This window comes from Pipistrellus kuhlii, unplaced genomic scaffold (assembly GCF_014108245.1).
Source record: "Pipistrellus kuhlii isolate mPipKuh1 unplaced genomic scaffold, mPipKuh1.p scaffold_m20_p_8, whole genome shotgun sequence".
In the NCBI taxonomy this organism is placed as follows: Eukaryota; Metazoa; Chordata; class Mammalia; order Chiroptera; family Vespertilionidae; genus Pipistrellus; species Pipistrellus kuhlii.
In genome coordinates, this window is record NW_023425584.1 from 4,549,880 (window position 1) to 4,572,088 (window position 22,209).

The following is a 22,209-nucleotide window of genomic DNA, read 5'->3' on the forward strand; positions in this document are numbered from 1 at the left end:
TAAAAATAAAAATAAAAAACTACATTGACCCAAGTATGGCCAATGCCACATTGCCAGTCTGCACTGTGCAAAGTCAAGTCCATTTTTTAAAAAGGTATCTTTTCGAGCAGCGTTTTTCAACCGCTGTTCCGCGACACACTAGTGTGCCGCGAGATGTTGCCGTAGGTGCAGACAAGAATTTTATAATTTTTCACTATTTTGTTTACTTAATATTTCATAATAATTATAAAATAAAAATAAATAAAAATAAAAAATAAAAAGGTATTTTCTAAGTTAGAGCCCAGGAGTTCCCTTTTCAGATCACTGCCATTCTTAGTTGGCTAACATCTAATAACTAGCACTCTTAATGACTGCTGGGGCACAGGAATCTCTTTATTTCTAAATAAATAAGCCCTACCTGGAATGTTCTTCAAAAGTGGATCTGATTAGTTCTTTAAAATTAGCATAAACCACCGGTACAACCCATCGCTTCCCCTCAGAATGGTGAAGTCCCTTTGGATTTCCCATTTAAAAGTGCCCATCAGCCAAACCAAAGGAAAGGTTTAACTTCTACACAAAGCACTACAACTTCCAGACGTACTTTTGGTTAAGACATTATACTACTACTAGTACACTTTCTACTTTCTGAACATGTTAAGTAATTAATACTAGCAATTACCTACGATACTCCAATTAAACACAAAGACAGACACTATTTGGGGAAGGAACTCAGCTTTAACACAGTAACCTTTCTAATTAATGTGCAGGTTGCTTTTAGTGTTTTACTTGGGATTGTCTTATCAATTTAAAGTAGATGATCTTTTAAACTTGGAAGTATATAAATGTCTTTTAAAAGACAGGAACTTCCCAGTGATGCAGTTTACCTTCTCCTAATGCACTCCCGTTAAAATAAAGGTAGAGGGAAGTTGTAAGGACAGACTGTGCTGGAGAGAATGGATCAATGAAGAAAACTACAACCTAAAGTAAATGAACTGACAGCTGGAACTGGGACTCAACAGCAAAGTACTGCACCAATCTTCCCCCCACCCTTATCTAAGCCAAGGCTCCCTGGAAAATCATCCCGATTAAAAGGCTCATGTCTGTAGACCACATCAAAATGTACCTGGAATTGGATAGGCTGATGCCACCCTCCTAATCAAAGATAAACAGGCTGAGGGAGGCAAAAGAGAAATGGGTAAATAGTGCATGGAATAGGAGAAGTTTCTTTAGACTTTAGCACACAGCAACACAAATTTGAAGACATTAAATAAAGTCTCTCTCCTGAAGTTTAAACAAGAATCAATCAGAAGGCCTACAAATGAATGAGTGAAGTAGGAGGCTGAAATCTCCCAAGAAAATAATCCAGAATTGGAGCCTCTGGAGAACAGACTCAGTCCAGCCAAGGCCCAGAACAAGATTATAAAACACATAAAATCTCAGAACCTGCAATAAAAATCTTAATTAGCACACATACACCCCACTCCTGGTCACGTGCAAAGAATACATGAAGCCCTAGCTGGTTTGGCTGTGAATAGAGCTTTGGCATGCAGTCTGAAGGGTCGTAAGTTTGATGCCAATCCAATCCCTGGGGGGCTGGGATGTGTGTGTATGTTGGGGGGAGGGGAAGTACAGCTGAGAATGTAGTTCATTTTCTGTTCTGCTTGGACCATTTGGAAACACATTAGCATGGTTACAATTAACTATTATCAGGAGACAAGAAGGTATAAGCACTAAATACAACAAAAAGCAGGTTGGTTAGCTGTGAGAAGCATTACTACTTAAGAGGTATAGAGCAGAGACTATTTCTCATGAGATTTTAGGATACTGTTTGACACTTAACTGTGTACATTTCTGATAAAGCATATAGAGAATAAATTAAATAGACAGTGCTACTTTATTAAAATACTGAGTTTTATTTCACATGTATATTTTTGTCTCCCCACCATTCCCATTTGTCTGACCACTACTACTACTATGTCCTATCATAACATTCCATACATACTTAAAACCAAGCAAAGGGTGGAGTTCCATCTTTAAAAACTAAACAGGCATTTTGGACAACACATTCTTGGCAATGGAACCTGGACAACATTTATCAGACACGGTAGGGAAAGTTCTCACTCTGCATTATAAAAAGGACAGCCAGATATCAACTGTTACAGAAATGAAATAAGACGGAAAATTTTAACAAACTGTTTAAACTATTTTCTTAAAGAGACTTCCTCCACTGCCAGAGATCTTGAATAGCCTGGAAAAAAAAAAAAGGAAATGTGGTTAAAGAACCACAGCACTTCACAGACAACCAATAAATTAAACCATGTCTCTTTGTACAGTTCAACATACCTATTTTTCATTCTACCACCAGAAAGGCTCACTCTAGATAATTAAGATTTTTTTTAATTTATACAAGTATCACTGTCAATTTCCTACAGATGATTTCTACAGGGTGGGGCAAGAGTAGGCTTACAGTTGTGAATATGCAAAACACAGGATTCTTGTTTTTACTGTAAATTTACATTTGTCCCACCCCATACTTTTTCTCATGCTAGTAATTCAGCAACAGCCATGTAAAAATAAAATTCTTCAAGTGATAAAAACCCATTTCATATGAGTCATGATAAGTACAGTATAATCTACTTCCAAGATGGCAGTTCTTTTTCCTATTCATAAACAATGTTCTCTTTTTAAAGAGCAGTCTTGATGGGGTGTTGTTTTTTTTAGCTCTTAATTCAAGAGTTTCTGCAGAAATTTGCTATTTCTCAAAGTCCATCTGGAAGGGATTTTACTAGCCAAATTCTCACAAGCAACACTTTTTCCTAAGAAAAACTGCATAAGCAATGGGAAAATTTTTATGGTGACTCCTCGCTTCTGTAGCTATGCCATAAAAAACGTGAGACAGTTAGTTTTGATTATCTGTAGTAGTAAACTGAGCTATTACACTCTACTATTGTAGGAATTTCATCTTGGTACTTTTCAGAAAATAGTGAAGATACTTGGGAATCAGAAGATATTGCTGTAAGCAGGGAATTCAGTCATTTCAGCTCAAGACTGATGTTATACTGTATGGAAGGCCATTGCACCTTTATTACTTTTGCCTTCACCTGAATTTTTCTTGATCAAAAATTTCAGTTTGCCACTTTCCTTGGTTCTGGTTACCTGTCAGTACATGCTGGTTTCTGACTTTCCATCATTTTCAACATAACAACCGCATACAGCAGTTTTCAAAATGTTTAATAAGCGTCAACTATTCAGAAAACTTGAAGAATTTTGAAGTTCAAATACATTCTCTCTCTCTCACACACACACACACACCAGAGTAACAACCAAAATAAAAAGGTGAACTTGATCATCTCATGGCCACCAACTCAATCAAAGCTGAACTCACAATAACCCAACCATAAAGTACTGAACCACTGAAAGGGTTTCAAATCTGAGAAAAATGGTGCCACCATTTTTGTAATTTAAATACCAAATATTATGGCAGAAAAATAGCTCTGACAAATTCTTTATTAAAAAAGCTAAAAAGACTTAGGGAGCCCTGACAGAATTGAACTACAGGCTATGTCTGCTATATGCACAATGCCCAGCAACCTAAGTAACTACTTTTACATTTTCCTTTATAACCTAAGAGTCACTGTGAACAAGACAAAAATTAATACCTGGTTTTCATTGATAAATACCTTTACTTGTTAGGAACAGAAAGTCTACATTGACTCAAGCTACAATATTGAGCATTAACTACAATTTGGTTTCTTGCTGCCAGGTTTTACACCTTAGGTTCATTTCAGCAAAATGTGCTTCCCATAAGATCTATGGAGAAATGGTTTCCCACCGCCAACTCAGGAAAGCGAAAGGCCAGACTGCCCAAGCAGCCAAGTGGAGCAGCAAGGAAAACCACAGCTCAGGTCTTAGCCAACTTAGTACCAACAGTAAAACTGAGCTCAGTAACAAAGAGGTAATTTACCAACTATATAATAAAAGTTGGGGAAAATATACTAAAAGTTATCTTCTCAGTCTCTGCCAACTAAATTCTTAAAGCATTTCCATGTATTCAATCTAAAGTAATGTCTGTGGTTAGAAATCTTTTAAAAGAAGCCAACACTTAAAGAGACTAAAGAATCATAATAAATCACAATAAAATATTGGATTAGGTCATGTCTTGAGAAAAGTTACCTCCAAGTCAGTCATCCGGAAGCAATTCTTCACGTAATTAATGAACTTGGCTTCCACTTTGGGAAGAGAACCGCCCTATTGAGACAAAAGCAGTACTAAGGGTGAGTATATAAGCACTATTTGTAAGTTAAGAAATTCCTCATATTTGCATGCTATTTTTACATGGATCATCAGTTCATGCCTTATCCCTTCAATTCTTTAAAACCATTGAATACATCTGGGTCTTTCAGGCCCAGAAAGACCAACTAATTCTTAGGACCTATGTCTTTCATACCACTCCCATACTGACCGGCTTTGTCAGTGTCAAATTCCCCCCCCCCCCATCTTTGAAGTAAATACCAAGTACAAGCCATGCTTTAGATTCTTTAAGCAATTAAATGTCAACTTGGCTGCCTGCTCTATAACCTAACAATTGTTTGATCACCACCCTCTTCCACCCAGAACCAAATACAAAACAAAGCAAATACACACCCCTTTTCAGTACCATATGCACACGTCACCAAAACTATTAATAGATCACTTTAATACGTACGAAGAACCTAGGCCCAGCACAGTACTAACCCGAGTCAATTCAGGGAGCATATGAATGGGGGGGAAATTAACGTGACATTTCATTCACCTCAAACTAAAGTTTAGCATTTTCTTCAATTATAAGCATAAAAAAAAAAAGCCCTAATAGTGTTAGCACCGAATTATTTTCTTAAGAATTTCTATTATGAAATGTTTATCACTACTTTGGATTTAATGTGCAACTAAGTATATCACTTATTTCCTCTTTTGGTAATTTTTATTTCCCCCAGTAACTTAAATCCTTTTATGCATTTTAAAAAGGTAAGGTGACTTCAGGAATGCCAAAGGAACCATGGCATGAAGTAGGTTAGGGATCAGGTATGGTACTATCACCTAGAAAGTAATTTCTGTTTTTAAATTATTGTCACATACGTTCTTCATTCATTCATTCAAATATTTATTGAGCAGCTAGGGAGATACAAAGGTGTTTAAAACATGGTCAAAGAGGCGAGATAAATGAACAAGTCAAGAAAAGTTCACTGAATCACAGCAAAAGAAAGGTGCATTAGGAGACTAAGTGAGATTGCTTCCAGCCTGGAAGGGGACATGGGTGAGTGATAAACCAGGAAAGGGCATGAGATTAAAATAGAAGACTTCAGTCTGGATTGTTGATGATACTCAGTATGGACTATATTTGTCTCTCCTTTTCCTCTTTCCCCATCTTTGGGCTTAATTTACCAGTAGTGCCCAGGATTGTTCAATGTGCCTGCAATTAAACCAAGGAGATAGGACCATATTAAAATGCGGGGGAGGGGTATCTAAAAGGTTATTTTAGCACTGTATGCAAGGGATAAATAAAGCAGGAAGGCAAAAAGGTTTACAGTAGTACAAAAGCAAAATCTAGAGGTACATTCAGGCCCTAAAATTTTATTTTTCCAATCGACTTGACTCATCACTGCACAAGGAAGCCTACTAAAACACACAGACCTAGGCACACAGGAAAACGGGGGGAAAGAAGTCAGCAACTTTCCCTCACCACCACATTTACTCTCAAAAACTGGGGTCTAAGCAACAATTTATAAATTAACACTTTCCTCCAATGTGTTTCAAGGTATTTGAATCAATTATCCCATACTCTTCAAGTCCAGAGTTCACGGAAATTTAGTTTAGTGCCCTGGTTAAGTAGTAGAATGAGTCAATCCTCTTCTCACATTTCCACTATTTAAGACAAAAGGAAACTAAAAACCTATTATAGTCAATAAAAAACTCAAGATATAAATCTATCAACTGGTGACACCTTGGTATAAAAGGAATGACTCAATTTGTTGGAAAATGTTTTTTACTAGTCAATCTTGAGTACCGGTATTTTTTTTTTTTCACTACAACACTAGCAGCCAAAGACTGTCTACTTTTCCAGCCGCTTCATAAAAATTAAGACTCATGCGCCCTCTGCTGGCTCTACAGCATCTTACAACCAGAAGATCAGTTAAAGGGAAGTGTTTTTGTTGATCTTATTTTAACATCTAGGATCAGAATGCATCTTAAACCAACTTACTTATATTTTTTATAATGAAAAAAATAAAGCACATGTAACTTCAAACATGCAAAAAAAAATTACCAGAGATAAATGATTGTAACTAATAATCCATTTCTAAAAAACTTACATATCACGATCAAGTAACAGATGTATTAAGGACAGTGCTGTCCCAAACCACCAAAAAAGATAATTTGAGTGAATGGTAAATAAACCTATCAGTTTCTTAAATATAATTTTACTCACCTTTTCTATACTTGCTTGCATTTTTGCTTTAATGTCTTCAACAGAACTAGGTCCTTTCGGTGTTTTAGGAGTTTTTTCCTGTTTTTTGAAGGATTCTTGACCCTGGAAAAGTTTAATTCCAATTTTAAGAAAACAGCTCTTAAGACCCAGCCTACCTAAATGTTTTGTGAAGTTATTCTTACAATCCTTTCTTATAAACACTAGTAAACAGCTAGACTTGAGTTGCTATTACAAATGAATAAGTCATTCCTTAAAAAAGGAACAGGGGTCTTTGGACACCAAGTCAGTTCCACACTTACAGTTCCCATCAAAAAGGGAACCAGAAGACCACTATGCATGAAGCAAGGAAGTTAATGCAGCCTGATGCCTGGGCCCATCCGAGAGCACTTAAGTAACATCGGCCCAGGTACTGGGGTTCTTTTAATCTCCTTATGTGACTAACATGCAGCCAGGTTTGAGAAGCTCTGCACCATGCAACACATTTACCTTTCAACAAGCAAGATCCCTTATAGGAGTTAACTTTTTATCAAAATAAAAGTATTGCTGCTGGCTTTCTCCCCGACTAAAAAAAACAAGTAGCTATACACACGACATTGTCATCGACAAGCATATGTGGCTCTTTGAAGACACCATTACAGTTGTTCTCCAAAGGCCTATCAACTTCCGGACAGACAACATTCACCCACAGTAAAACCTCTAACTTTTCTAACTACAATAGTTCAATGAAGCCTGGATTTGTATGTTCCCACTTACTTTTGATCTTGGTGTTGATGGTTTTGAGTCTTTTCCATTTTGATTTGATTTTTGTGCATTTTTGGCTGGAGTATCTCGTATGGACTGTAATTGAGATTAATCATAATCAGCTCACATACCAGAGTACATAAAACTACCCCAAAGCATGTAAGAAAAGCAGCAGTCAGGCCAAGATGAAGCAATCGTTTTGATGTTGCAAAGGAGCGAACAAAGAGGAAGAAAGCCGCAAGAACAAAGAAAACAAGTCCGTTCCCACCATTAGCTAAGTCTTCAGGTCAGCCCTATTCAGGACCAACTTCAAGTATGAGGTCAGCATTCCCTCCTACAGGCAGCTTTCACTCCTCCAAGTCAGCAGCACCGAAAATTTCCCAACATTTTCTAATAGCTATTTCTGACAATCTTCTAGCATTGTATATCCTACTTACTTTCTTTACTGGAGCTTTTTCTTCTGCTTCATCATCATCAAAATCATCATCATCATCACTACAAATGAAATAAGTAACTATTATTGGTGCATTCAACAACCAAAAAAAAAAAAACCTAAAAATTGGCTGAATCTCCATTAAATCACAAATTTTTAAACTTTGGAGGGTTGTCAAGAGTCAAAGGATCTTGAAAGACAAGACATACACATTCATGTTCACTGCACTATCTACACTAATAAAAGGAAAATGTTACTTGACCGTACCCTCTATGCCCACAGCCAATCAGAGAAAGTATGCAAATTAACCCAACAAAGATGGCGGTTAAATTGCATACACTGAGGGAGGAGTGAAGACAGCATAGAAGAGGGAGGGAAAGGAGAAAGCAAGGCCAGGGTGGTGGGGCAGGCAGGCAGGCACTGCCACAGCCCATGGTCTATAATAAAAGGGTAATATGCTAATTAGACCAATGTCTTTCAGGACTAAGCTGGGACCAGAGCAAAGCCCAGAGGGAAGCCAGTGTGTGAATTTTCATGCACCAGGCCTCTAGTTATTCATAATTGCCAAGAGGTAGAAGCACCCAAGTGTCGCCCAATGGTTAAATGGATAAAGAAAATGTCACAAGTACACATGACATTGTCTTAAAGGAAATCTTGTCACCCACTGCACCTAGATGAACCTTGAGGACATTATACTAAGTGAAAGACAGTAACAAAAAAGGCAAATACTACACAATTCAACTTGGGAAACATCTAGAATAATCAATTTATTTATAGAAACTGGGGAGTAAATTGGTGGTTGCCAGAAGCTGGGGAGAGGTAGAAATGGATAGTTTTTGTTCAATGGGCAGTTTCAGTATTTCTAGATGTAAAAGAGTATTGACACCTGTAAACAATGTGAATATGGTTAACAGTACTGAACTGTTAAAAAATGGTTGGGATGGTAAATGTTTAGTTTTTACAACTAAAAACACAATAACAAAATTATTTAGGATTGAGATAGATGAAAAAAATATCCCATGTTTATAGATGTGATATTAAGGTAGCAACTCTCCAAATTAATTTAGATTTAACACAATCCCTAAAAGAATGCCAGCTGGCTTCTCCATAATCATTCCTTAAATTATTGAAATTCAAGGGACCCAAAGTAGACAAATAGAATGTTAAACAGATCCAAGCTGAAGAGTTCACAGTTCAACTACAACACAGAAATCAACAGTGTTTTACTGGTAAAGGATAGACACACATTAATAGAATGGAATCTGAGTCTAGAAATATACCCATACACAGGGTGGGGCAAAAGCAGGCTCAGTTGTTTATATGAAAAAAATACAATACAAAATTTTGTGTTCTCACACTGTAAACCTACTTTTGCCCCATTCTATATTTATGGCAATTACTTCTAGAAAGAGTGCCAAGACCATTCAAAGGAGAAAGAAGTCTAAAATGTCAGGACAACTTGATATTCACATGCATTAAGAGCGAAGTAGGGCCAAAGGCCTAAATTAAGTTAAACCTGTAAAACTTTTAGAAAACTTGGCAATGACTTCTTAGGTGTCTTACATGGTGGTTACATTAAGAAATTATCCCCATTTTAAAGCTAGGAAATCTTCCAAAGCCCAAGCAGAATCAAGATACCAATCAGGTCCTACTCTGAAGTCTCCCGGGAAAGGACTGTGGACAAAATCTGACTTTGTGCTATTAGATGTTCACTTATAAACCTACACCAAGGTAACTTGAAATCACCAGACTAACTAAATTCAAGCCTACTTAAGCACCCAGATTTCTCATTTTTGTCCTACATCCAGTTCCCATTCCTCTTGGTATATTACAGCGTTTTCAACCGCTGTTCCGCGGCACAGATGTTGCCTGGTGTACCGTAGGTGCAGACAAGACAAGAATTTTATAATTTTTCACTATTTTGTTTACTTAATATTTCATAATAAAGTAATTATAAAATACTTTCTTTGTGTTTATTTGATTCCTATTCTTCAAGAGAATTACTTTATATATAGTCAATATAGGCACAGAGTTAAATTTTTTAACATTTTCTAATGGTGGTGTGCCTCGTGATTTTTTTCATGAAACAAGTGTGCCTTTGCCCAAAAAAGGTTGAAAAACACTGGTATATTATTTTAATCCTCACTAATGGCAAATTTTCTAACAGCAAACAGCCCAGCAAACACCCATTACATTGGGTTTAAAACGAATTTTTCTCAGTATTAAACTCTCAACCTTCCCTTATTTTCTGCCTGTATTCGCATGCTCAAAGGGCCAGTTGAGGTTGCTGAAAACCTCTCTTCCAGAGTTGATAGCATTCTTATGTCTTTCTCTGGTTCTATTTAAATGTTAATATATATGGACCAACCTCGACTCAGGAATAAAGTTAGCGGGCAATTAAAAGCTAATGTATTAAAAGTTACAGATTCTGTTGCATATAGGAAAGTAGCACTTCTTTAAAATCCTCTGTGGATTTTTTTTTTTTAATTGACTTTAGAGAGGAAGGAGAAAAACATCCTTCAGTTGCCTTCCATATTCATTCTGACTGGGAATGGAACCCTCAAGGTGTATGGGACAACACTCCAACTGAGCCACCCAAGATATAAATGGCATTCCACAGTGTACACCTAATTATTTACCATAGCCTTAGAGGTTAGTAAATACATCAAATCTTGTTTCCAACCTAATTTTAAATTCCCCATGAAAATCCTATTCTTCTAGAATCTTAATTTCTCAATAAGGACCAGAGAACCTCGAGCCAAAATCTTTGGAGGGTGGGGATCCAGAAGTGACAACTTACAAAATGAATGCAGCTAGAGCTATTCTGTGTCTCTTTCCACCCAACCCATTTATCATAAACTATTCAGCATAAAATACACCTGTTAGCTACAGTCATGTGACCACTACAATATTCCTCAGGAAAAAGGTATCTAGTCAAACACATCAGGGAAATAGTTCTGAAAATTCTCAATGCACTGCAGCACTTTAAGGTTCCTAGTTCCGACAATATCCTTTAACTTGGCTCATTTAACCAAAAATGTCAACCACTGACTATTTACCCTTTATTTAAAGCTATTACTCAATTCTACAGGAAGACTTTGGAAAATAATTTCCGTAAAACTCCCCCATACAACCTTGTCAAACTTGTAAGTCCACACTTACTCTTCATCGTCGTCCTCCTCATCGTCATCATCCTCGTCGTCTTCAAGTTTTACTTTTTTCTTAAAAAAAAAAAAAAAAAAAAAAAAAAAAAGACCTCATGAGCAAGTGCCCAAACTGAAGGCCAGAATAAGGTACCTGTAATAAATTACATCTATACCTGCGGAACCTTGCTACCACCTCCAGGGGCTGACCGCTTTCCAGACATACTTAGGAGTTTCACATCCTCCTCCTCGTCTTCTTCTGACTCTGCATCTTCCTCCACAGCTAAAATAAATTTATTAGTCACTACTAAAACTCAACCTAAAAGCAGTAACTCGGGGAAAAAGGGCATTAATATACAGTAATGAGTATTTAAAAAAAATTCTACTACTTAAAAGAGACAAAAAGCAAACACATTTTTTACAAAGAGGAACTATGAGACCTAACACTCATTACTAGGTTTCAAATGCAATGTAGCAGGTGTTTCCAGATATAAATTAGTAATATAACTACTAGATTCCCATCTGAAGCTCTATAAAGACAGCAGTCCAGCAGGAACAAGGTAACTACATAAAAGATAATAAAAATAACATACCTACTAAGTGCTGTCCGCTAATATGCACAGGCCCTGAACCGCACTTCAACCGCAACACCACAGGTGGTGTTATTTCAAAGCCGCCAAGGGAAACCTAAAAGAGATTTGAAATCACTAAGTATTGTAAAGAAAATAAAGTTAAATGTTTTGGAATAAAACCTTCTCATAACTTACAAATGTTTGTGTTACAGGCTCGACAGGCAAATCCATAAACCAAATGAGCAAACCAACAACCCGTTTTCCCACCTGATACACAAGAGCAACCACCATGTTCCAGTGTTCACCATTCAACCGCGCGGCAACAACCCTCGCCCATCTCCCAGTGTAACCCGCCCTAACAGAATTAGACCTTGCCAGGAAATCCACATTACAAGTGCCCTTACCGTTGGCTGTACGGACATTTTCAAAGTTGCCAGTGTTACTTTAATGGGGCTGCCTTCATAATTCATGGCCTCTGCTTCGACAATGTGCAGCTCATCCTTTGCTCCAGCCCCTAGACTGACCTGGGAACAGAAAAAGAGCAGTGCAACTTAGCTTTCTGTACATGTTCAAAGTTACTTATAAACTTTTCGTTATTACCACTAATGGAAAACTAATCTATGCACAATTAATATTATTTTCAAGTTTTATGGGACTTTGATAATCAATTTCTCATCCTCAGTAAATTTGAACAAATGCATAAAGATGCATTTGATAACATACAGGGTGTCCCCAAAAATACATACACTCTAACAGCTGATTTTGGAAATGAAATGCATTTTAATAAATACTGCCTTTACAATTATTCAATGCGTGTGTATATATTGGGGGGAGGGGACACCCTATAGTTGTACATGTCGATCACCTATCCATGTCCTCACCTATCCACAGTATGATTACCCAACATTTATTGACCACTTACAAGTTGAGTAGCAGGCTATGGGCTAGTCTCTGCAGGGGACAGAGAACATTTAACACTACCCTAAAAGACTTTCTAAGGCATATTAAGTATATAGAAATATAAAGAACAGTAGTGTAACTGGACTTTTACATGATTACCAAAAGAGTGGTAAAAATACCAAGTTTTGTATCACAGGTATACAGAAAATCAGTACACAATACCCAGTTATAAAAATACTATAATAAAAATTGGAGCCGAAACCAGTTTAGCTCAATGGATAGAGTGCCGGCTTGGGGGCTGAAGGGTCCCGGGTTCGATTCCGGTCAAAGGCATGTACCTTGGTTGCGGGCACATCCCCGGTAGGGGGTGTGCAAGAGGCAGCTGATCGATGATTCTCATGGATGTTTCTAACTCTCTATCTCTCTCCCTTCCTCTCTGTACAAAATCAATAAAATATATATTTTAAAAATTGGATATTGCCGAAACCGGTTTGGCTCAATGGATAGAGCGTTGGCTTGGGGGCTGAAAGGTCCAGGATTCCATTCCGGTCAAGGGCATGTACCTTGGTTGCGGGGTGTGCAAGAGGCAGCTGATTGATGACTCTCTCTCATCGATGTTTCTCTCTATCTCTCTCCCTTCCTCTCTGTACAAAATCAATAAAATATTTTTTTTAAATTGGATATTAAGCCACACAAATAGAAACTAAGGCTGAAATCAAGAAAGGTTTAGTAGTTTATTTTGAAAAGTTTAAGTACCGTTCGTAAAGATAACTGGTGCTCATTTTCATCATTATCCACCTTAAAGTGATAATCTTTGTCGGCCTTTAGTTCACAACCTGTAAATGAAGAAAAAGAGCAACTAAAACACAGAGAAAAAATACTGAAACTTGTGTGGGTAACCAAAAGGAAACTATTAACTTGTGGCTTTTCACCATTCTACCTGAAGGCCTCTCTTCCTAGATCCTGGAAGACAAACGCCTACAATCAAATAACATCCATACAGGCCTTAACATATCCCTAGGACATGTCTACTCTTGCCTTAAACACAACTTCTGAACATAACTTAATGTACATCATTCAGCGATGGTATGTCGACATATCCTAGGGAATAGTTCCAATAGAAAGGACCAACAAAGATACCTTGATATAGCTGATCAAAAACCCAGCTATTCAAAATGGCTAGAAATAAAAGCATTAAAGTATACTGGGTATTACCTACTCCACCAATAAGCAATTAAGTCATCAAAGTAAAATTTTTATTAGTTTAAATGACCCCATTTAATTGCAATCTAATAGTTACTGGTACATAGATGCTTAAATGTTATTGCTCTATTAACAAACCTCAGCATGTCATAAGCAACAAAATAAACTTGGGGCAGAATCTGCAGTGACTTGAAGACTGGCTGACACAAAGAAATGGCTTCAACAAGTTTACTGGAAACCAAATTCTGCTCTCTCCTTAGTATGATATGCACTGTGTCCTGGGAAGAGGCGAAATCCCAAAACCTTGGTATAGATGGAGTATAGCAACAGTACCGGGTCTTACTGATCCACATTGAACCTTAACACATGTCTCATCTTAAAAAAAAAAAAAGAAAAAAAAGAAAAAAAAAGAAAAAAAAAGCTGTTTGCACGATTCCCCACATAAGGGATCCTAACCCTCCAAAAAAAAAAAAAAATTATAATTCGCCAGTTCTGGAGTCAAGAATCGTGGTTTAGAACGTATCCATTTACCTCCAAGTGCAACCTGCCCTAAGGCACTTGCGTTCTGAGCATCACCATGGTCACACCTGCGCCTAATGGGCGACCCACCTCCCGCGGTGACGTCCGGGAAAGGGCTCCACGGAGGGCTGGCTGAACAAAGGCCTCCACCATCCAGGTCCTACCCACCACCTCTCCGACCATTCCCCGCCCGACGGCCCCTGGGAAGCCCCGGGATCCGGGGCTCCGGGGTGACAAGGCGACCGAGAGCCCCGGATGTGGTGCCCACACCCCTCCTTCCCCCGACCACGTGGCAACCACGTGCTCCCGGCGCCTGCGCCTCCTCAGGCCGGGCCGCGCCTCCCCTCCCCCTGGAGCCCGCCGAGGCCCCCGGGCGCCTGGGCGCCGGAATTCCCGAGGCCTGGAGGCGAGGCCAGGTTCTCCCATCCCCTCCTCCGGGAACGTGGCCCGCGCCTCGCACCACGAGCCCACACGACCTGCTGCACCAGCCTGGGGCCCTGCACCAAGGCAATGGCCGGGAATCAAACCCCCTCGGTCTCACACACCCTTGGGGGGGGGGGGGGGAATGACGCCTGGAGCTCCAGTTTACCCCCGTCAACGCCGAGCCCTCAGCCAGCCGGTCCCAAGGAGCCCCACACTCCATGGGTCTCCATCGGACCGCTACCCCCAGGCTTCAGCACGCCCCTCCCTCCCATCCCTCAGTGCTCACCCCTCCTGGCTCTCCATCCCTCAGGCTGCACGGCCCCGGCGGCTCGCCTCCCACCCCCTCAGGCCTCAGGCCTCCCGCCCGCCTCGCTTCTTTCCTCCACAGCCCGGCCTCAGCCGCATTCCCGCCCCCCCACCTCCAAGCCGCTAGGCCCGGCTGGGCCTCGCTCCAGCTCCCCCAGTCGTTACCGAAAAGGTAGTTCTGGGGCCGCAGAGGGCTCATGTCCATGTCCATAGAATCTTCCATGGGGTGGGAGCACGCACTTGGGTGGCAGAGAAGGCGGGCGGAGAGAAACGGCGCCGGTGCTGCAGCGGAGCAGACGCGCAGGACGGAATCGCACCAAGGAAAGGACGCGGGCTCTCTGCGTACCTATAAAGCACCAGGAGGTCTCGCGAGAGTTCCCGAAGTCTCGCCGCCGCGCGCGCGCGCGTGCTCGAGAGTCCCCCTCTTCCCGCACGGGAGCTCCCCTCCTGCGCAAGCGCTTTCCGACCCGCCTCCTTCCTTCCGCGCCCCCCGCCTCCGCCAGGTGCTGGAGGGGCTGCCGCCGGGCACGCGCACTCCTCCGCGGGCCCCACCCCTCCGCCGCTGCCGCGGCCGCTGCGCACGCGCGCTTCCCCCCACCCCCCCCCCCCCCGGCCCCGGCAGCGCGCGCCCCCTCCCCTTCCCAGCTCCACACGTCCTGCTCGTGCGCGCGGGCCTGGCGCCAAAAGCCTGCGCAGCCCACCCTGCAAGATGGCGACGGCAGCCCTGGGCCTGGAAGAGGCGTGTGGAGGTTGTGAGCCAGAGAGCCGCTCCGCTCACCTCTCCCCCGCCCCTCATGCCTCAGGGGCCTCCAAACCGGCCGAACCGGGATTTGCGACTTGCCCGCAGGGCCTGGCTCACGGTTCCCTGTTCTCCCAGAGTGAGCGCCTCAGGTGCCGCAGACAGAGCGGACTCCGGAGTCTTTGTTGGGAAGAAAGGATGATGTAGCTGCTGGCCGGACTGCCTCAGCTCGGTGCTTGCGGAGGGAGCACCTCCCAGGCTGAAATCCCGCATCTTTACGTCATGGTGGGGCCTGAAAGCCGGGCACTGAGGCAGCCTCTTTTGTATGCACCCAGGGCAGGAGGCGGGCCTGGGAGGCCAAAAGGGGTGTATACCCCCCAGTGGGTACCCGCTCGGTCCGGGAGGCAGAGGTGACTGTGCCCACTTTGCAGACAAGGGAAGGAGTGGCGAGGAGGAAGGTGCCCAAACCCAGGAGACGAGAGAGTCCTCCAGCTCATGTATGCAGACTGCTCGGTATCTTTGTACATCTGTCCTTAGGGATGTCCAGTAGCTCCATCCCAAGGATATCTGTCTGCATAAGTATATGCTAAGAAATGCCCTAGCCGGCTTGGCTCAGTGGATAGAGCGTCAGCCTGCCGACTCGGTCCCAAGTTCGATTCAGGCCAAGGAGGCTCAATCTCCAGTGGGGGTCCTGCAGGAGGCAGCCAATCAATGATTTTTCTCTCATCATTGATGTTTCTATCCTTCCTTCCTTCCTCTCTGAAATCATTAAAGAAATACCTATTTTTTTAAAAAAATGGACTTGCATAGGACAGGTATTTACTTACAAATGTATATACATGTAATTGCATCTTTGAACTGTTTACATAACATTGTCTTAGTGTCTGTTTGGGCTATAACAAAATACCGTAGGCTGGTATAAACAACTATTAACAACATTCTTAATAACAACTATTAACAACATAATAACAATATTAAGTGACATTCAAACCTGTAAAGACTTTTTGTGAGTTTATTTGAGCCAAATGGTTGACAATTGCCAGGCAGGAACCAGCATCTCAATGAACTAAGATAATGTTCGAGAGAATGGTGGTTTTCACCTTGTTTTATACATTACAATCAAAAGGGGTTATATAAAATCCATTGGTGATAGATTAGGGAGGCGGAAGAAAGCAAAGAAGGGGAGGGGAATCTGGGATTGGATAAAAAATAAAATGATAGACTCAAGCTTCTCTGAAATAGGGTGGGGAGGGGATAGTTAACCGTAACTAACAAGATAACAATAACAATGAGGATTTGTGGTGTCTGCCCCGGGGCCCTAGCACATTGGTTGTGCCTGGAGGGGTCCAGAGAAAGGAAACTTAGAAGTTCCACTCCGGTGCAGAAAGACTAGACTCTAGTCACTAGAGGCTCAGTGAAGTTTATCTTTGTCTGGGAAGATATGGCCTATAGGACTTGACTCCCCACTAGACAGCTTTTTAATTGGTTTTCATTTCGGACCGTCCTTTGGGGTTACTTTAGTCTGGAGTTTGCAAGGCCGCCTGCCACGCAGGTCTCTCCTGAGCTGGTCAGGTTAGCATGTGGCCCCTTTGCTCCCACACAACAGAAGTTTGTCACAGTTTTGGAGGTTGGAGCCCAAGATGAGAGTGCCAGCATGGTCAGGTTGCAGGCTTCTGGTTGTAGCCTCAGATGGCGTCTGGGGCTAGGGCAGTGGTCGGCAAACTGTGGCTTGCGAGCCACAGGCAGCTCCTTGGTCCCTTGAGTTTTTAGCAAAGGCCAGCTTAGGAGTACCCTAATTAAGCCAATAACAATGTACCTACCTATATAGTTTAAGTTTAAAAAATTCGGCTCAGTGGATAGAGCGTCGGTCTGTGGACTGAAGGGTCCCGGGTTCGATTCAGGTCAAGGGCATGTACATTGGTTGCGGGTACATCCCCAGTGAGGGATGTGCAGGAGGCGGCTGGTCGATGTTTCTCTCTCATTGACGTTTTTGGCTCTCTATCCCTCTTCCTTCCTCTCTGTGGAAAAATCAATAAAATATATATTTTTTTAAATTCGGCTCTTAAAAGGAATGTCAGTCGTTGTACTGTTGATATTTGGCTCTGTTGACTAATGAATTTGCTGACCACTGGGTTTGAGCATCATCTCCATGCCAGGGTTTCGGGTTCAGTCCCTTGTCAGGGCACATACAAGAATCAACCAAGAAATGCACAGAGGCTGCTGCAGAAGACCAAGAAGACCAAGGACGCCTGTGGGGAAGGAGGAGGAACACTGATTAATACGCCGGCGGACTCAGGGAACAGCCTTCCACACCTGAGAGAGGATCAGCGTGGGGCCCTCCCTGACACCTCCCTCCCTGCGAACTTTGTCCCACAAGCATGGATTATGTTTCTGGTCCTTTTCTCCGGCATTGCAAGAAGGCCTCCAAGTGTTGGGAGTCTCCAGGCGATATCTGATGGTCTGGCCTGGCGTCAGCGTTAATAGCCCTCCCTCCGGGCAGTGCACAGCCCAATGGCCTCTGTAACAGGCTCTGCAAGACCAGTATCTGGGAAAGAGATCCGGACTTAATTATAGGCTATCAGGAATGTACACCGAGCTTGCTGACTTGGGTTCAGGTCACTAGCATCCAAATATGAGGGTTACATTGGAATTACCCCTGGAGGCAGAGGGATGAGGGCAAGGGGGGTGGGGGGGAGGATAGGGGAGGTCAGTGGGGGGGGTGGGGGGGAGAGACATGTACTACTATTTGTAATACCTTAATAAAATTTTAAAAATAAAAAAATAAGTAAAAACATACTTAAAAAAAGAAATGCACAAATAAGTGGATGTTTCTCTGTCTCCCTCTCTCAAATCAATCAATAAATTTTTTTTAAAGATTTCTATAGTGGATGAATAGCCATTGGAGAAGTGTCATTAAATCAATCTGTCAGCAGACAGCAACAAGGAATAGAGTGAAGATGATGCTCTTTCCATCCCAACGCACACAGGAGACTAACCCGGAGCTCTGGCTTGAGTGAAAGATTGCCAGGACATGTGGGTATTGTTTATCATCTTATGGAGAACCTCCTCTCTGAGATAAATTATTTCGTTGCAAAGATGCTTTCTTACATGTGATGCTGTTTTATGGCAACCTTGCTGAGATTCGCCATCTAGCCCTCTAACCAAGAGGCAGGGACAGCTCACCAGCTCCATTTCCTTGCGGGAATGTCTGCGCCAATCCCTTACAGGGTGCCTTAAGCAAAAGGGTTGATAGGAAAAGTCGCCGTTTCCTTTTCATTTGGAACATGGAGAAGGTTTTCAGGGCAGGCGCTACGGGAGGTTAGCGGGCACGTTAGCCATTTTCTCAGGCTGTGGGTTCAGCCTTGAGTCAGTGACAAAGTGCGCCATCCACACATACTCGGAGGTAGCTAGCCCAGGCCTATGCACGGTAGCCCATTCCCCGTCTCCAGACTGGAGAAAGGCGCCCAAGAGAGGCACTGAGGAGGGGAGAGTCCTTTGAAAGGAAGTGAGGGCTTCCCCTCCCCTTCATGGCGAATCGGGAGGCTCCACTAGCCCCAGTGCTGCCATGGACTGGAGCAAAGGGCGGTGAGGCAGTTCTGGAAAACGCGACCTGAGTTCCTGGAATTTAGGTGGGTCCACAGACTGCTGCCTGATTCTCTTAAAAAAATAATAATTGATTGGCTGCCCCCTACTGGCCCCTACTGGGGATGGAGCCCACTACCTGGTGCATGTGCTCTTGGTGGGAATCGAACCTAGGACCCTGTAGTCCGCAGGCCGACTCTCTATCCATGAGCCAAACCGGCCAGGGCCTGCCTGACTCTTATCCTGGGAAAGTCTGTGATGGCAAAGCAAAGAGAGCTGTAGTGGGCTTGGCCTGCGCTTCCAGCATTTGGCACATCCAGCAGCAGCCCAGTGCGAAAGCCTTACACGCACCTTACCAAGAGGACTGATCTGCTGGAGGGAGGCATCGCCACACTTACAAAGGCTGTCTCCCCCGCAACACCCCCCCGCCCCCCCCAATGCATCGCAGAAATAGAACAAGGAACTTTTCTGTATCTTTCATCCGGATTCCTCCAACGTTACCATCCTACATAATCACAGTACACTGATGAAAGCCAGGAAATTAGTGCTGATACAATAGCATTATCGCATCTATAGGCCTTACTCCGGCCTCACCAGTCCCGCTAAATAGCCCTCTTCTGTGCGTTTAGCTGTTATGTCTCCTTCGCCTCCTTTCATCTGGAAGTTTCTCATCCTTTGTCTCCCATGACCTTGGCAATTTGTGAAGATACGGGCTGGTTATCGTGAAGAATAGCCTTCATTTGGGGTTCGGCCGAGGTTTCCTTGTGATTAGATTCCGGTTACGTGCTTTTGCGGAGGGAACCACAAAAGCGATGCAGTGTCCTCGGGGCATCATATCAGGAGGGACACGCAGTTTGTCCTATTCCTGATGAAGTTCACATCTATCACTTGCTTAGGCTGGTGTCTGCCACATTTCTTCATCTCAGTCTAAGTCAATGCCCCATTTCTCGTGGAATTTCCCCAACTCTTTCCAGCCTCCATTCATGAGTTACCTAGAAAGTTTATTTCCATGGTGTTTGCAAATAATGTTCTATTTTCATGTACTAGTTGGAATTCTACTGTAAAGAAAAGCTTGTCCTTCTTGTCTCTGTAATTATGTCAGTATTGATTCATGATTCTTGTTTTATTCTATACTAGAAGCATAGGCGGGGGTGGGGTGGGGGGGGTGTCCCTCAGGCCAGCCTGCACCCTCTCCAATCCAGGACCCCTCAGGGGATGTCTGACTGCTTCTCACAATCTGGGATTGCTGGCTCCTAACTGCTCATCTGCCTGCCTGCCTGCCTGCCTGATTGCCCCTAACCCCTTTGCCTAAGTGCTTGATCGACCCTAACTGCTCACCTACTGGCCTGATCACCCCTAACTGCCCCCTTGCTGGCCTGATTGCCCCTAATTGCTCCCCTGCTGGCCTGATTGCCCCTAACTGCCTCTGCCTCTCCCCACACCCAGGACCCAAGATTCCCTCCTCTGGCCGGTCTCAGGCACCTGGGACCTGGACTGGCTTTGCCTGGGCCGGCCGCAGCTGCAGGGGACTGTGGGCAGGCGGCTTCGCCCAGGCCACAGCCGCAGATGCCCAGGACTGCAGGGCCAGTGGCTTGTCCCTCTCTCAGGCTGCAGCCTGGCTGGTCCCCATTCCTCTCTCTCTCCAGTGTTGACTTATCTGAGCCTTTATGGCATGATGGCGTGAAGGCATGATGACCATTCACATGTTAGCTCTTTATTAAGCTCTTTATTTATGTTTATTACATAGGATGTTGTAATTTAATACTATTAATATCAAAATTCCACTACAAATGCCATGGGAACTCCACAAGCCTCTATGGCTTTGCTTGCTGGCAGAGGGGTTAGGGGCAATCAGGCAGGCATACAGGCAGTGGTCCTGGATTTTTTTTTAAATATATTTTATTGATTTTTTTACAGAGAGGAAGAGAGAGGGATAGAGAGTTAGAAACATCGATGAGAGAGAAACATCGATGAGAGAGAATCATCAATCAGCTGCCTCCTGCACACCCCATACTGGATACGTGCCCGAAACCAAGGTACATGCCCTCGACCAGAATCAAACCTGGGACCTTCCAGTCTGCAGGCTGACGCTATATCCACTGAGCCAAACCAGTTTCAGCTGAATTTTTTTTTTAAATATATTTTTATTGATTTCAGAGAGAGGAAGGGAGAGGGAGAAAGACAGAAATATCAATGAATGATGAGAGAGAATCATTGATTGGCTGTCTCCTGCATGCCCCCCACCAAGGATTGAGCCCACAACCTGGGCATTTTCCCTGACTGGGAATCAAACCCGGAACCCTTCAGTCTGCAGGCCAACACTCTATCCACTGAGCCAATCTGGCGAGGGCTCCATCACTTATGTGTGTGGGTACTACTTTCTGTCTCACATGCATCTTGTATAGTCCTTGCCCTAACCCCAGGATCAGCCACTTCAATATTTGTATTCAATATTTTTTCCTTGGCCTCAGAGTATATAATAAAAGAAAATTTTCCCCCAAAGTTGCTTAGGTTAGTTCTTCTCTGCCACACCCAGTATGGTTAAGTTGTTCATCCATAACACGGGGCTGGTAACTCTTTTCACCTCTGTATTCCTTTCCGAAGGCTGCTCTCATAAAGTATTCCTGGGTACGTAGGCTGGGTGAGTTCAACAGCAGAAATCCACTGTCTGCCAGGGCTGGAGGCTGGAAGTCTGAGGTCAAGGTAGAGGCAGCATTGGACCCATGGCTTTTAGAGGTATCACTTTTATATATTTTATTTTTTTAGAGAGGGACAGAGAGTTAGAAACATCGATGAGAGAGAAACATCGATCAGCTGACTCTTGCACACCCCCCACTGGGGATGTGCCCGCAACCAAGGTACATGCTCTTGACCGGAATCGAACTTGGGACCCTTCCGTCCACAGGCCAACGCTCTATCCACTGAGCCAAACCAGCTAGGGTTAGAGGCATCACCTTGATATCTTCCTTCATCTCCACAGGGTATTCATTCTTATGTGTGTGGGTCCTACTTTCCGTCTCTCATGCATCTTGTACAGTCCTTGCCCTTACCCCAGGATCAGCCACTTCAATATTTGTGTTCAATATTTTTTTATTGAACGTCTGTGTCCAAACTTCCCCCTTTCATTAAGGACATCTGTTCTATTGGATTAGAGGCCCACCCTGCTCCAATATGACCTCATTTTAAATTAACTCATTATATCTGCA

At 43.0% G+C, this 22,209-nt stretch overlaps 1 protein-coding gene and 1 long non-coding RNA gene across 3 annotated transcripts; one reads left to right on the forward strand and one right to left on the reverse strand.

The window, feature by feature from the left end:
* Nucleotides 1–6,902, forward strand: LOC123651752. The gene is made up of 3 exons (XR_006740639.1): nt 1–94; nt 262–1,540; nt 6,891–6,902. It is a non-coding gene; the product is annotated as an uncharacterized LOC123651752 (long non-coding RNA).
* On the reverse strand, nt 1,870–15,044 carry NPM1 (nucleophosmin 1). 2 transcript variants are annotated; one of them, XM_036423772.2, is made up of 11 exons: nt 14,848–15,044; nt 12,988–13,067; nt 11,736–11,855; nt 11,353–11,446; nt 10,936–11,042; nt 10,779–10,837; nt 7,621–7,678; nt 7,196–7,279; nt 6,443–6,544; nt 4,153–4,227; nt 1,870–2,227 (listed from the first exon to the last, which is right to left on the reverse strand). In XM_036423772.2, exons 1-11 carry the CDS (start codon nt 14,903–14,905, stop codon nt 2,189–2,191), a joined length of 876 nt encoding a protein of 291 aa, XP_036279665.1. In that variant the 5' UTR covers nt 14,906–15,044; the 3' UTR covers nt 1,870–2,188. The 2 variants fall into 2 exon arrangements, with proteins under 2 accessions (XP_036279665.1, XP_036279666.1); XM_036423773.2 differs by lacking the exons at nt 1,870–2,227; nt 4,153–4,227 and adding an exon at nt 5,103–5,428 and having other exon boundaries at nt 14,848–15,022.
* Nucleotides 15,045–22,209: the final 7,165 nt, after the last annotated feature.